This window comes from Cynocephalus volans, chromosome 5, assembly GCF_027409185.1.
Source record: "Cynocephalus volans isolate mCynVol1 chromosome 5, mCynVol1.pri, whole genome shotgun sequence".
Lineage (NCBI taxonomy): Eukaryota > Metazoa > Chordata > Mammalia > Dermoptera > Cynocephalidae > Cynocephalus > Cynocephalus volans.
This window is the reverse complement of record NC_084464.1, coordinates 151070896-151084814: the sequence shown is the minus strand read 5'-3', so window position 1 is coordinate 151084814 and position 13919 is coordinate 151070896. Positions and strand designations below refer to the sequence as shown.

General features: G+C 36.8%; 1 protein-coding gene across 1 annotated transcript in view; it reads left to right on the top strand.

Annotated features, from left to right (window-relative positions):
* The window catches only part of SYNE1 (spectrin repeat containing nuclear envelope protein 1), a 422354-nt gene that overhangs the window by 197154 nt on the left and 211281 nt on the right, over positions 1-13919 (top strand). Inside the window, exons 51-57 of the mRNA XM_063096991.1 lie at positions 1914-2202; positions 3028-3200; positions 4420-4729; positions 5920-6084; positions 8672-9028; positions 12797-12933; positions 13162-13339. Of these exons, the coding sequence (XP_062953061.1) occupies positions 1914-2202; positions 3028-3200; positions 4420-4729; positions 5920-6084; positions 8672-9028; positions 12797-12933; positions 13162-13339 (1609 nt within the window). The remainder of the gene's footprint in view (positions 1-1913; positions 2203-3027; positions 3201-4419; positions 4730-5919; positions 6085-8671; positions 9029-12796; positions 12934-13161; positions 13340-13919) is intronic.

The window sequence follows — 13919 nt, the reverse complement described above, 5'->3', positions numbered from 1 at the left end:
GAGCTCTTACTATGGTATAAACTTTGTCTACTCTGTGTGTCCCAACTTCCAACTATGAGTTCCTCAAGGTCAGGGACTTTAAAAGTTCTTTATTATGTTTATGCTCCCAATGTCCGGTATAGTTCCAGAAAAATAGAAAGTGTTCACTCAAGTAGCTGAATAATAGCATCGTTCTAACTATACAACTTTCTGAAACTTACTCTACTTTATTTTGCTTTTTGAACCTTGATTCTTATCTAGACACAAAATAACATAACCAAACCTACTTCTCTCCTTCTTCCAGACTTTTTAGTGACATTACATTTCTTTTCCACGGGCTGCTTTTGAGCTTTCCTTGTATCTACTTCTCCTGCCATCATTACACCAGGACTGCATTGGAGAAAGTAACCCAATACTCTTCATCACCCAATTCAGTGTCTTTCTTTACTCCTCATTGTTTTTCTAATAACTGCAGATTTTAGTTGTTGATAAGCACACAGTTCTTCTCAAAGCCTTATTCTCTGATATTCCTGGGCCGGGTGTTAACAGACCTCAGGTGTGCCTGCTCTCAGGTTCTTTCCCTCCAAACGCCACTTCTCTGGCCAATCCTCATGCACCCTGCCCATCACTGAGGTTCTCGGGCTAAGTCACCTGACTTCTGTCACAGGCTTGCTGCTTGCTTCCAGTCTCCCAGATATTTTCATCATAATGTTTCTAATACTTTAAATATTGGGGGGAGATGCCATGTATAAAAGTACACAGACTTGAGACTCATTGAATTTTTATCAGGCATGAAGTAATTCATCTTATAGTAACAAGTGAAATCTCTTGTCTTGAATTATTATTTAACTCACATCATTACATAAGCCACTTTTTTGTCTCCCCACACAGATTACAAGTGTAATAAATGTCTTTTAGAGTAGGTGTAAAGTCGTATAACTCTGTACCTCTCAGGGTGGCCCATAGGATGCTGTTTACTTAATAGCCTCTCAGAAAAAAAATTGACATTGTAGGAGATAAGCTTTGTGTTCTTTTTCTGGTAGTCACAACTGTTTGTTTGAAGACATCTCCATTCTCCCCTCTGGTATCCCTGGATTTTTCTGGCAGATGTGCTGATAAGAATTCAGAACTCTGTAAAATAAGATGAAACCAACCAAGCCACATAGTGATTATATTTTTTCCTTTGCCTTAATTAACATAATTCCAAACTGAGGTGAATGAAATACTCAATATACAACAAGGAAACCCAAAAGCACTCCTAAAAGGGCCTTTTGTCACTTCCCAACATTGTGTTGGGTCCTGGGGATATAAAATGAATGTAATAGCCTTGGCTTCTGAAAGGTGAAAGCCTTGTAGCTTGAGGCAGATGGTGTATGAGGTGACAGAGCCAGACAAGGAGCAGAGGGCACACACAAGAGGATCCTGTGCTCTCTGCCCTCTCCTGAGTTGTTGCAGATGCTTCTTGGGGATGTGATGCCTCCACTGAGTTTTGAAGGGGCAACAAGGAAAGAAACAGAGAGCAGAAGGGTTTTCACAAAGAAGAAATCCCCATGTATATACAAAACAACCAAAGTGTTTTGAGAATTTTAGGGAGCTTTGCATCATTAGAAGATTAAGTAGAAATGGAGAGATACTAGGCATCAGCTTGGAGAGGTAGCCAGATCCCATTTTCTGCACTGAATGTTTTGCTAATACAGTAGTCTCCATCGCTGCTATTTGGATATAGGCACAGCATGGATTGAATCCCTGATGTGTATTGACCACATTAAGAAACAGTACCAGAAAGCAAATAGCCAGCCCAATTCCCAGCATCTTGATTTGAACGGCATGTCTAGTGTGAGCTCTTGTCTGGTGACTGCTCAAACACCAACAATCATGTGTCACTCCTCTGCACTCTAACATGTTAGAATTATATTTATTTTTTTCTTTTTAAGAGAGTCTCTTGATAAGCTTTCTCAGAGAGGGCAACTTCTCAGTGAAGGTCACGGTGTTGGGAAAGAAGGACGCCTGTGCTCCCAGCTCCTTGCCAGCTACCAGAACTTAGTCAGAATGACCAAAGAAAAACTCCGGAGCTGCCAGGTGGCCCTTCAGGAGCATGAAGCCCTGGAGGAAGCGCTGCAGAGCATGTGGTCATGGGTGAAGGACGTTCAGGACAGACTGGCCTATGCAGAGAGCACTATTGGGAGCAAAGACACCCTGGAAAAACGGCTGTCACAAATACAGGTACATGCGGTGCCAGCCAGCTACTGACAGCTGCTGAAGGCTAAGTTGATTAGATGCACAAATGTTTGAGTTGGGTCCTGATTGTTCTGTGAGCCTCTAAGTGGGGATTATGTGAGAAAAATGAAGAAATTTGGGGAAAAGGGCGTGGAAGGGTCATTTTTCCCCTTTATAAAGGAAAATTTTTTGTTTTTATAGCTTTAAAATAATTTTTAATTTCATTTAGTAAATATTTAGCAAGTATTATTGAGTACCTATTCTGCTCCTTACTTTGCAAGTTGTCGAGAATGTAGAGGTAAAAGTCAGTGCTTGTTTTCTAGGAGTTCACAGCCTGTGGGAGAGACCAATCTGTAAATTGTTACTTGCAGTAAGTACAGTGCAGATGAGTATGGAAGGGCCATGGCTGAAGCAAACAGGGTTTTGCTGAAAGCGTAATGGAGATCTCCAACCAGACTGTAGTCAGCGAAGGTGACCTTGAAAGAGGGGGATTAGCCAGGCAATGCAGGTAGGGGACTGTTGGGTTTTGGGCCGATGTGTCTTTATTTTTGAAAGAATTTCTTTTTACTCTTTGAAACTGAAGTCAATAAAATTATAATTTCTAGGCTACTGACCCAAAGTTTTCTAGGAATTTAAGTTGGACTTAATCTTTGACACCCAGACACCCAAATATCTAATTTAAGTAAAGTGTTATATTGCACAGGGTCCAGAGTTAGTATTTTAAGATGAGTAAGGGATTTCCTACCTTAATTCTCATGGGAAACACAATCGTTTTAAAAATAGCCAAAGTTTTCGTGTTCCTACTGACAAGTATTTATCCTTCCTTCCTAGGAGGTTCTCTTGATGAAAGGTGAAGGAGAAGTTAAGTTGAATATGGCCATTGGCAAAGGGGAACAGGCCTTGAAAAGTAGCAATGCAGAAGGTCAGAAGGCGATTCAGGCTCAGCTACAGACCCTTAAAGATGTGTGGGCTGAAGTCATGAGCTCCTCAACCCACGCTCAGAGGTACAGAGCCTATTTTTGGTGTTTATCTGCCTAAATAAAACCCAGTGGCTTAGTAAAATGATGGAGATATGCAGTGTTTGAGTTACCACACGTGTTATTTTAGCTGGTGGTATGCATGCCTGTCTTTGCCTACATTGTATTTTCCATAGGTCAAAAAGACTGGTTTTTGCTTGTTAGTTTATTTTCCTTCGGTGTTTCTGTTTTATTTTTTAAATATTTACATCTCCCCGATATCTCTCATAGAATCTTGCACATAACATAGGCTCAGTAAAATACCTTCTTTCAAGTCATCAAAGCAAGGATGTTTGATTCTTTAATAACTGTAATAACTTTTAGATTTATGAAGGAATATTAGGGATTCAGATATTTGAATTCTTTATTTTGGCAAGAAATTAAATTTGACAGCTACATATTGAGCAGTATGAAGAGGTTCCAGCTGATGCAAAAGCAACAATTGGAGCAAATGCTGGAGGTTTATGTACCACAGGATTATAACTTCGGGATCATGTGCTTGTGTGCAAGCAAGGCTGGAAGAGTCACTGAAGATGGGTTTGGAATCGTTTGTAAAGTTGAGTAATGGAGGTCTTTCTAAATGCCAGTCTGGAGAGCCTTTAATTTGACTATCTGGAAAGCTGTTACTTGGCTGTTATATTTGTGACTATGTTTCTTATATTATAAATACATTGTTTCTTCATCTTCATTATAAGTTCATTTACACATTCACCAGAGAAGCACTGGATATTATATGTGTGTATTCCTAAATGGAAATCAATCTAACACTATTATTCACACAGGAAGATACCTTGTAAATTCCAGTCAGCAAATAATTACCTTCTGATTTTAATTAGATAAACTATCCCCAAGAAAATTAAGAACTGATACATACTAAATAAAATCTAATTGCTGTCCCAGTACTGATTTTTAACAACATAACACATAAATGTGTCTGTTCACTGAGGACAAATCTCCAGATGTATGTATGACTACAGCTTCTTACTTCAAATTTTAACATAGATTTACTTGGTTTGAAGGAACTGTGTTATGGATCTTATGGATCAGAGAAGTAGTGCTTCTCCCTGCACTCCAAAGCAACATTTTCGTCACCTACAGTAGCATTCAGTAAAATAATTTACATGGATGTAATGACCTTGTAATTTGTAATAGGTTTGCAGTAATGATATCAAGATAACTCATTTTGATAATGTGACATTAATTCTAGCGCTTTAGAGTCTGTGATTAGCCAATGGAACGACTATCTAGAGAGGAAAAACCAGTTGGAGCAGTGGATGGAATCAGTGGATCAAACAGTAGAACATCCCTTACAAGTGCAGCCAGGTCTGAAAGAGAAGTTTTCCCTGTTGGACCACTTTCAGTCCATCGTGTCTGAGGCAGAAGATCATGCTGGAGCCCTTCACCTCCTAACTGCAAAGTCCAGGGAGCTCTATGAGAAGACTGGGGACGAGTCTTTCAAGGACATAGCTCAAGAGGAACTGAAGACACAGTTTAATGATATAACAACTGTTGCCAAGGTCAGTGCTTTGTATCAAAGAAAAAGCTTCAAGGCTCAGGTAAAGAATATACTGTGGATTAAATTATTGGAGAATTGGCTGCTCTAAATCTACTTGTACGTTTGGTGACTAGATATTACATAAAGATCATTTCTCACCTGTGAATGCTCATGTAGTTTTCTCTTTCTGCAATTTTGGGATTATTCTTTATTCCATATCTTTCACCTTTCTCCACTTTGTTAGTCAGCTCACCTAACTTCTTCGTAAGATTGTCTAAGCATCAATTGTCAGTGTTTAAAGAACTTTTTCTTTTTATACACTTATATTTGTTATATTAAATACAAGTGTATTTGCCTCCCAGATTTCAATTTTGTATAAAGTATGATGTTCATTTCTCATCTTAGTAAAAACTGCATTTTTCTACTTTCCAAAATATAGCCTTCTTTATGTAATATCAAAAAAACCTTTTCAATTCCATATGTGAATTTTTATTTTGCTCCATCACTTTTCTTTTGTATATTTGTGAACATTATAGAAATTGAGGGAGGATTTTGTTTGCTTTCTTTCTTTGGTTTGCTTTTTGGGAACTCTCATTGTCTAAATGATATTACAATTATTAACATCTGTGTTTGTTTATCTTCATTTTTATCTCAGCAATGATTAAGAGCTACAACTCTGGAGTCAAAAAGACCTAAGTTTGAGTTCTGGCTTTGACACTTTTTGCATGTGTGACTTTGGGCACATTACTTAACCTCTGTAAGCTTGAGTGTCCGTTCCTGTAAAACGGTGATCGTATGTACGTCACAGGGTTCTTGTGAGGATTAAATAACCAAATGCATTTCAGGTGCTGAGCAGAATGCTGCACACCAAGCTAACACAGATAATTGCTTGAATAATGACAATAGTCATTACAATAATTATTATTAAGTGGGTTGTTAGTGAGGGATGTTAGCCAGCATTCATTAAGCATAGATCTTTCTGCTGAGCTAGTCAATAGCAAACTTATAGAAAAAATGGTTGCTCCTCAAAGTCTTTCAATGTAATCAAGATGTGATAGTTTCTTTTAAAGATATTAAACTCAGAGAAAATTCAAGATTAAGAATGAAATCCTTTGAGATACATTAAGAGACCTAAATCAGGCCTATTGTCTTATCTGATTTCATGTTCTCAGTGATGACTGCTGTTAATGTAGCTTTTTCTTTGTTTATTAGGAGAAAATGAGGAAAGCAGAAGAGATTGTGAAAGACCATCTAATGTACTTAGATGCAGTCCAGGAATTCACAGATTGGCTCCATTCAGCAAAGGAAGAACTTCACCGGTGGTCAGATATGTCTGGAGATTCATCAGCCATGCAGAAAAAGTTGTTGAAAATTAAGGTCAGAAAATGAACAGATATTATAACTGTATTGTTTTATTGGTTCTCAAGTGCAACATATTTGTGTAAAGAGTTGGTGGATAAGATTCTGTTATTTTAAATGTTTCTTTCATGTTTTCTATTTCTTGGTGTTTATTACCTCACATGTCACAAATTCTAAACATAAATAAAGTTGTTTTTAAAAAAGAATTTAAAAAACTTTACGTTTGTGAGCAAAAGGTACCATTGTTCATGTACATTTCTCTATGCAAATGTGCTTATTTGAACAATGGGCACAGGACCCTGGGCACTACTGATATTTAAGGGGCCATAGAAGAAAAGGATTTGAAAGGAAGAGGAGAAATAGCAAGAGAAAGACTAGGAGGGTTCATGCCACCGAGGCCCTGTACGGAGAAGGTGGTCACCATCACAGATGCAGCAGGAGGCTGACGTTAAGAGGAGGACTAGAGAATGCCACTGGATTTGACAGGCTATTCAGCAATCACCTAGAGAGCCATTTCCACAGTGAGGTGAGGTGAGACACCAGGTTACGTGGATTTGGGTATGAAAAGCAGGAGAGGAAGAGGAGCTAGCAAAGGTGGACTAAGGTTTTGAAAAATTGGTATGAGAGAGTAAGATAATTCTTTTACAAAGAATGCTTCTTGGGGTGCAAAATGCCTTTCTTTTTATTGATTAATTAATTAACTGACTAATTAATTAATTAAGAAAAGCTTTTATAAAATGCTTCCACAGAGATGGGAGGTATAGGAGAAGAAATTGACAGAAAGAAATTAGAGTTCGGGAAGGAGAAAGTGAGGCCTGTCGGAGACTGCCTCTCAGAAGTTCAGGTGAGGCCTGAATGTAGGCTGGTGTGTGGGTGAGGAGACAACCTTAGATGAAATAAATAGAGACCCTTCCTCTGCCCTTGGACCTCATTCCCACCTCTATCTCCAGGAGTAACCACCAAGAAGAGGCAACTCTAAAGCGAAATGTTTGTGTGAGGGTATGAATGTATTTATGTGTGTATGTGTATATAATATTTTTAATGCAAGACAAGAAAATATATATAAAAGTCATTTCAAAATACTTTAAAGTGATAACCTTATTCAAAATCTGGACAAGCGGAATCAGTGATTACAAATGTTGAAATATTCTATTTTCACACCAAAGAAAATTGGGATAAATACATGAGAGAGTATTATTGGGAAACTGATTTTGACAAGTTATGTCCTCTGAACTCCAAATCTGAAATTACTGATAAAGGCAAATTATTGCAGGTATTTAAATCTATTAGTTAGACATAACACTTTTTATAAAGTTATAATTTTTCTTCACCAAATCACTAATTACTATATGCATGGACAAACAGGGATGGATTTTAGATCCTGTTGCAGAGGAAAGGTTGAATGTGTATGAAATGCTGACTGTGTATAAGGATTTTCTTGTGATTGTACTTTGGACAATACATAACTAAATACTTTCAAATGATCTACACTAAAATGTGGCTCTATTGTATATAATTGTGAGAAGTTATATTTATTTCAAGCTAATTTAATGAAATGCAAACTGTATTATATATACTAGTTAAGACATACTTCATGCTTAATGTAATTTATCAAGCATGCTTCATTCTTAACATCTCAGTTTTTCTTTACTTGTTAATTTGTAATTGATTTTCTTCTTGAAGTTTTTTGGTGGTAATAATCATGTTTTTCTTCCGTTTAATCCAGGAGTAAAGCCATAATTTTGTATCAGTATTAACAAAATCTTGGCTTTAGCAACAAATATATAAATATACAAACATGAGATGATAATTTCAGCAAGAAAAATTTCAGTAAAAGAATCTATTCACAGACAGAAATGTCACTGTTATACTTAACAATGAATATTTTAATTTTATCTTGTCCTTTAAAGACGAAAAGCTATAGCTAAATTGTTAAATTTCTAGTGAGTTTTTTTAAAAGGTAAAAATAATGATAAAAAATGAAGCCAGTCTAGAGGTTACATTAAAGTTTTAATTGTCAGTCTGTGAATTATTCACTTTAGTTGCTATACAAATGTTTACTTAATGTAGTGAAGTATTTGAAATTGAGTAGGCTCATTCTTTTGTTGTGATGGGCAAGCTTGATTCCTGGTAAAATGCAAGTGTGGTTTAAGCGCCCATCTTGTGGAAGAGGAATGAAACTGGGTACAAACTGTGAGCAGAACACACTTCTGCTGTGATCTTTATTCATTTATCCGTCCTCTTAGGGGGAAATATGAATTTGCTTATTTATAGGAGCAATACACCCCAGGCAAATATTTAAGTCACTATTGAAACACTTTCATATATTCCAACAGTGCCTGATTTCAGAGTCCCTCTTTTGTCTGTTTCAAGATGTTGCAGATTCTCAGGTTATTTTTGCCACAAGCCTGGGCGCTCAAGATAATAGTTCCCTGCCACGATAACTTGGGGGTAGGCAGATAAATTGATTCTGGTTCCTTTCTTGTGGCACACTTGCTAAAACTTCCTAGCAGGACAGGGTCCCTCTGTGTACACATTTGGAAACTTGTAGCCCAAGTGACTGACTCACGGCCTTCTTGGTTACCATGGCGATATTCCATTACAGGAGCTGATAGATTCCAGAGAGGTTGGTGCAAGCCGCCTGAGCAGAGTGGAGGCGCTGGCTCCTGCAGTGAAACAGAGCACGACGGCCAGCGGGTGTGAGCTCCTGCACACGGAGATGCAGGCCCTGCGTTCTGACTGGAAGCAGTGGGAAGACAGTGCACTCCAAACGCAGCACAGCTTGGAGGACCTGGTGAGCCAAATGGCCCTTTCGGAGCAGGAGTTCTCAGGCCAAGTGGCTCAACTGGAGCAGGCCCTGGAAGAATTCAGCGCCCTTCTGAAAACTTGGGCTCAGCAGTTAACCCTCCTAGAAGGCAAGAACACGGATAAGGAGATAGTGGAAGGCTGGCATAAAGGACGAGTAAGTGGCTTCCTGTTTTCTATTGGTGATTACACTAAAAAAATTATTTTGGCTCATTGTTGTTTAAAAAAAAATCCTTGCTAACTAAAAACATGCAACATTCAAACTTGGAAGAAGAGAGTATTTATCTAATTAAATTTGCAAAGTCTGATCTTTTTCCTTTTCTCATAAATCAAACTTCTGTAAAACTAAAGACTTCAGGGAGAAGAAGTTATTATTTACCATAGGAAACGTTAATTGTCAGTGGAGACATTTTGCTTTCATTCCTATGGTGTAAGAGTTTGTAATATCGCATTCAGCCATTCAGTCTGAAAATTCGCCTGTGGGCAGAGGCATAAATAGACAGAGAGTCATAGCTGCTTTCTTGCCAGTTAACTATTTCGAACACTTAAATGACTGAGTTTTTAAGTTTGATGCAATCATTTGGTAATCTCCTAAAGCATAACTGATAGTGTTTGCCCTGATTAGCTCCCCTGTGTGTGGTTTTGACAGCTGTACTTGAATTAGCCCGTTCACAGAACCTCTATGTCATGCTCACTGGTTGCCTTCCCGGGCCTTGCTATTTTTTTTTAAACTAATGGCAGCTCTTTTAGAACGTGAGAAAGGGAGAAAAGGAGGCATAAAAGGGATAGTGAAGAATGGGCAGAAGCTTAAAATCCTCTTCCTTCCTTTGTTAAATAGTATCTTTGAAAAACTTTTCAATATTTGCAGTTTTATAATGCTCTGAATCAGGGATATCCTTAAAAGGAAGTTTGGTAAAGTAAACTTCTGTGCTTCTATTTATGTTATAATTATTTCAAAATAGCTCCAGCCCGTAAAAAAGTCATTTAGTATTTGCCGCATTGTTTTGTTTTAAATAAAGTGCTTGAAACAAATGCAGCACATCATAAAATAAAAAGTAATCATCTCTTTAGGCTATTTTATTTATAATGTTTCTTGAGTTTTTGTTTTTCTGATGCATTTCCTCTCCTTTACATTTATGCACCAGAATAAAACATAGAAATTAGTTTTATAAAACAGGCACAAAGAAATTGGTCATTGTTTCATGTAGTCCAATATGAAAAAATCAGTTACACTGGTTTGGTTCTTTTTCATTTCTCTTTTTTCCCATTCCATTTATATGAGTGAAATTGTACCTAGGTTACATTATTGTTCTCAGTTATTGCTATTTTTTTTACATTGATGCTACTAGTGAAAATAATAGATGAGGCTTATAAAAATACATATGAGAATGCAAATATGGGTTTTCAGTTGCACTAACAGTTCAGAAATGAGAGCACTCTGCTTACATCCACTTCCAGATTTGGCTCCAAGGCCAATGCTTTCATTGAAAATGCTATATTGCCTCTCAATATTCATATTTTCTTTTATTTCTAATAATGGCATTTTATCCCAAAATGGAGGTATTTCAATTATAATGAATGTGTAGGAAAATGTTCACAAAATAGTAGATTCGCCAGGGTTCTTATGGCATTGTTTTGCTGTTAGAGAGGACTTGTCATGGTTGACAATCATAATAATAATCGTGAACCTTCATAAGCTTTTATCTTATGCAATTAAATGATGGTACTCAAGAAATTCTTTAAAACATAAAAACAGATAATCTATAAACTATGTAATATAATGTCGCAAAAGTCCTGTTCACTGTGTTTGCAAAACTAATTTATCTTAATATCCATTGGGCTATTATTGTTGAAAATATAGCAGTTTTCTTAAGTTGTGTAAGGAAAAAATGCATTCCAGGGCTTAACCAAATCAAAGGTATATAGCATGATACTTACATAATGAAAGATTCTGCTGAATTGCTTTAATTTAGGATGGAGTTATAGAAATTTTTTAAGTATAAATTTTTGGTCAAAAGCTTTTTCTTTTAATGTCATCCAATTTATAAGTGACTGGCTTGAATCTCAGTATTTCCACTTTTCTGGTATGTAGTAAGTTTCTTTAATTCTTAAAATGTTCCCCCTTAAATAAAAGGTTCAATATGGTATAAAATAGTTATTCCTAGTTCAGCATTTGGAGTTTCAGAGAGAAACTATCTAGTTATTATTTATAAGTTTTGTAAATAAAAGTGTTTTAGACTTCTCTGTCCCAGACACTGAGCTAAATAAAGAATCAACAAACCAAGAGGACACCATCTCTGCTCTCACGAGAACAGTCTAGGTGGAAGGACTCTCATGATCACAGACTAGACAGAAAGACAAGCAAGTGCAAAACCAATGGGGTGCTCATTGTGGCAAATGCCCACAAGGTGCTGTCTGTCCCCGGAGGAGAAGCCCTAAGAGGTGGGAAGGAGGGCAGAGAATCCTTATAGGAGTTCTTATCTGAGCTGAGTCTTGAGGTATGATTTCAGCTCGACCAGATAGGTGAGGTGAAGGAACAGAACCAAGATGCAAAATTACTGGTAGATGAGATAACACAGGACAGGAAACTAGAGAACAGGAGGCAATTTAGGAGGATATTGTGCCATTACAGAAAGAAATGATGATAATGTCCGCGGGGGCTGTGAGAGTCAGCTTGCAGAGTCAAAGAGGCACGTGATTAAAAGAGTGAGGACATAGAAGAGACTAGACAGGGTATCTCTTGCATGGAGAGAGAAGGGAAACAAATGGCAGAGGCCAAAATGATGCTTAGTCTTCTGATTTACATCAGTGGGAGGACAGTGGTGCCATTTAGCAGGATGAGGAATGCAACACAGACCTGGTTTGTTGAGGGATGTGGTTTCCCTGCAAATGTAGGCCATCTCTCGATAAATATCTCTGAGAATAATAACAACATCAATTGTGTGAATAGTTACTTGGCTTTTTGCCCCTCCTCCTTAATGTATTTTATTTTTTTGCTTTGGTGAAACCATTATCCACCCAATGGTTAAATACTTGGGAGTCATTTTCCTGCTGATTTGACTAGTAAGGCACTTAGTGTTGCCAGGAATTGTTAAGTATTTGACATTCATGATCTCATTTGCTCCTTATGACAATGCTAGAAGAGGAAGGCTCTGACTGCAAAGCACCCACGTAACTCAGTTGACCATGGCCTCAATTTTGAAGGTGTGCTTGTCAAGTCCTAAGACTTTATTCTGAATTAGGTATAGCTAGTACTGTAGTTATTCGTGTGTGTCTCTCAACTATTAAATTGTGAGCTCTTCAACAACAAAAATCATACCTTTGTTCATTTGGGCATTCCAGAATCCAGCAAAATGCCTGGCATATGGCAGGAATGTAGCAAATATTTGATGGCTATATGAATGAAACTATGAAATAAATGAATTAGTAGTTAAATCAGACCTGTGTATTATATGAAAGTTTTAATGTGAAAAAAACATGGAGTATTGTATTATTCCTACATAAAATCAATTGATACACACACACACACACACACACACACATACACATTTTTAATCCAGAATGAGTATTGCTTTTCTTTGAAATGATTTCTTTTCACCTTTAAACAATATACATGTCTCCCAACAGCTTAGTCAGACTGTTTTAAAACAATGTAGGCTATTTTGTCTTTTTTTGGTCCTGATTTAAGACATTCGACCGCTTAATCATTTGACTACTTTACAACATTTGATGCTGCAGTGTCTATCTATGGCTAGAAAAGGATACAGATTAGCCAAAATAGGCCTCATTTCTTTACTGAATCTACTTACTGTGTTAGTTCCTTTCTCACTAATAATTTATAATATCGATTTATGCCTGTATTTGATGAGGAATGGAAATTACCCAGTTTAAATGCTTTTTCCTCTGTCTTGTTATTTCCTAATAGGAGATACTGGATGCTCTACAGAAAGCAGAACCTAGGACTGAGGACCTCAAGTCTCAGCTGAATGAACTTTGTCGATTTTCGAGAGACCTGAGTATATACAGTGGAAAAGTTTCTGGCTTGATTAAAGAATATAATTGGTAAGGCATGAACATTTTTGATAATCAAAATATTTTTATGTGAATTAGAAGCTAGATGTTTGTCTATTTTAAGGTGTAATTTTAATAATATCAATAATTCATTAAGCATTAAGTACATTACTAAAAGAGGTAAGTGCGCATTCTAAGAACTGCTGATTCTATCAAACATTATTTTAATCAACTTTACCATTTTTTTCCTTCCATTAAATTTTCCAATCACTTTTTCAGTCTCTCTTTGCAAGCATCCAAGGGCTGCCAGAATAAAGAGCAGATTTTACAGCAAAGATTTCAAAGAGCCTGCAGAGATTTCCAGCAATGGATGGTTAATGCAAAAATCACTACTGCCAAATGTTTTGATATACCTCAAAATATTAGTGAAGTTTCAGCAAGTCTTCAGAAAATACAGGTAAGAGTGTTATCAATTAATTCTAATAATGGTGCTGAAGTGGATTTAAAAGGTGCCTTTAGATGTTTTTATAGGTGCATTGCATGTTAAAGTTTTGCTTAAGAAACTCAAATTTCATATAAATCCCTGCTTGAAGTGGCTGATTATGTACATGAAGAAAAACTAATCTATTTACATAAGTGCATGCTATCTTTATATATTAATAGGGATTCTGGAAATAATAAAAGCTATTTCTGTGTGACAAACATTATGCCTGAGCATTCTAAGTGGATTTTCTCATTTAATTTTTTAAAAGACAACATCAGGTTGTCTTTTAAAAATAAGATTGTTATTGCCAATGTACACATACGGTAAAAGACTCGTAGAGAAGTCACAGAACTGGTATGTAAAATAGACAGAGCTGCAGATAGACTTTTTGTTTGTTTGTTTGTTTGTTTCTAGTCTTTTCTTCCCTTAATTGCAACTTCATGGTGCCATTCCACAGACCACCTTCAACACCAACATTTTTTAAGCATAGTTATTGAAATTGCCTTTCATAGTTGTACATGTCTGATTATTTTTTATACGAGCAGTCCTGAGT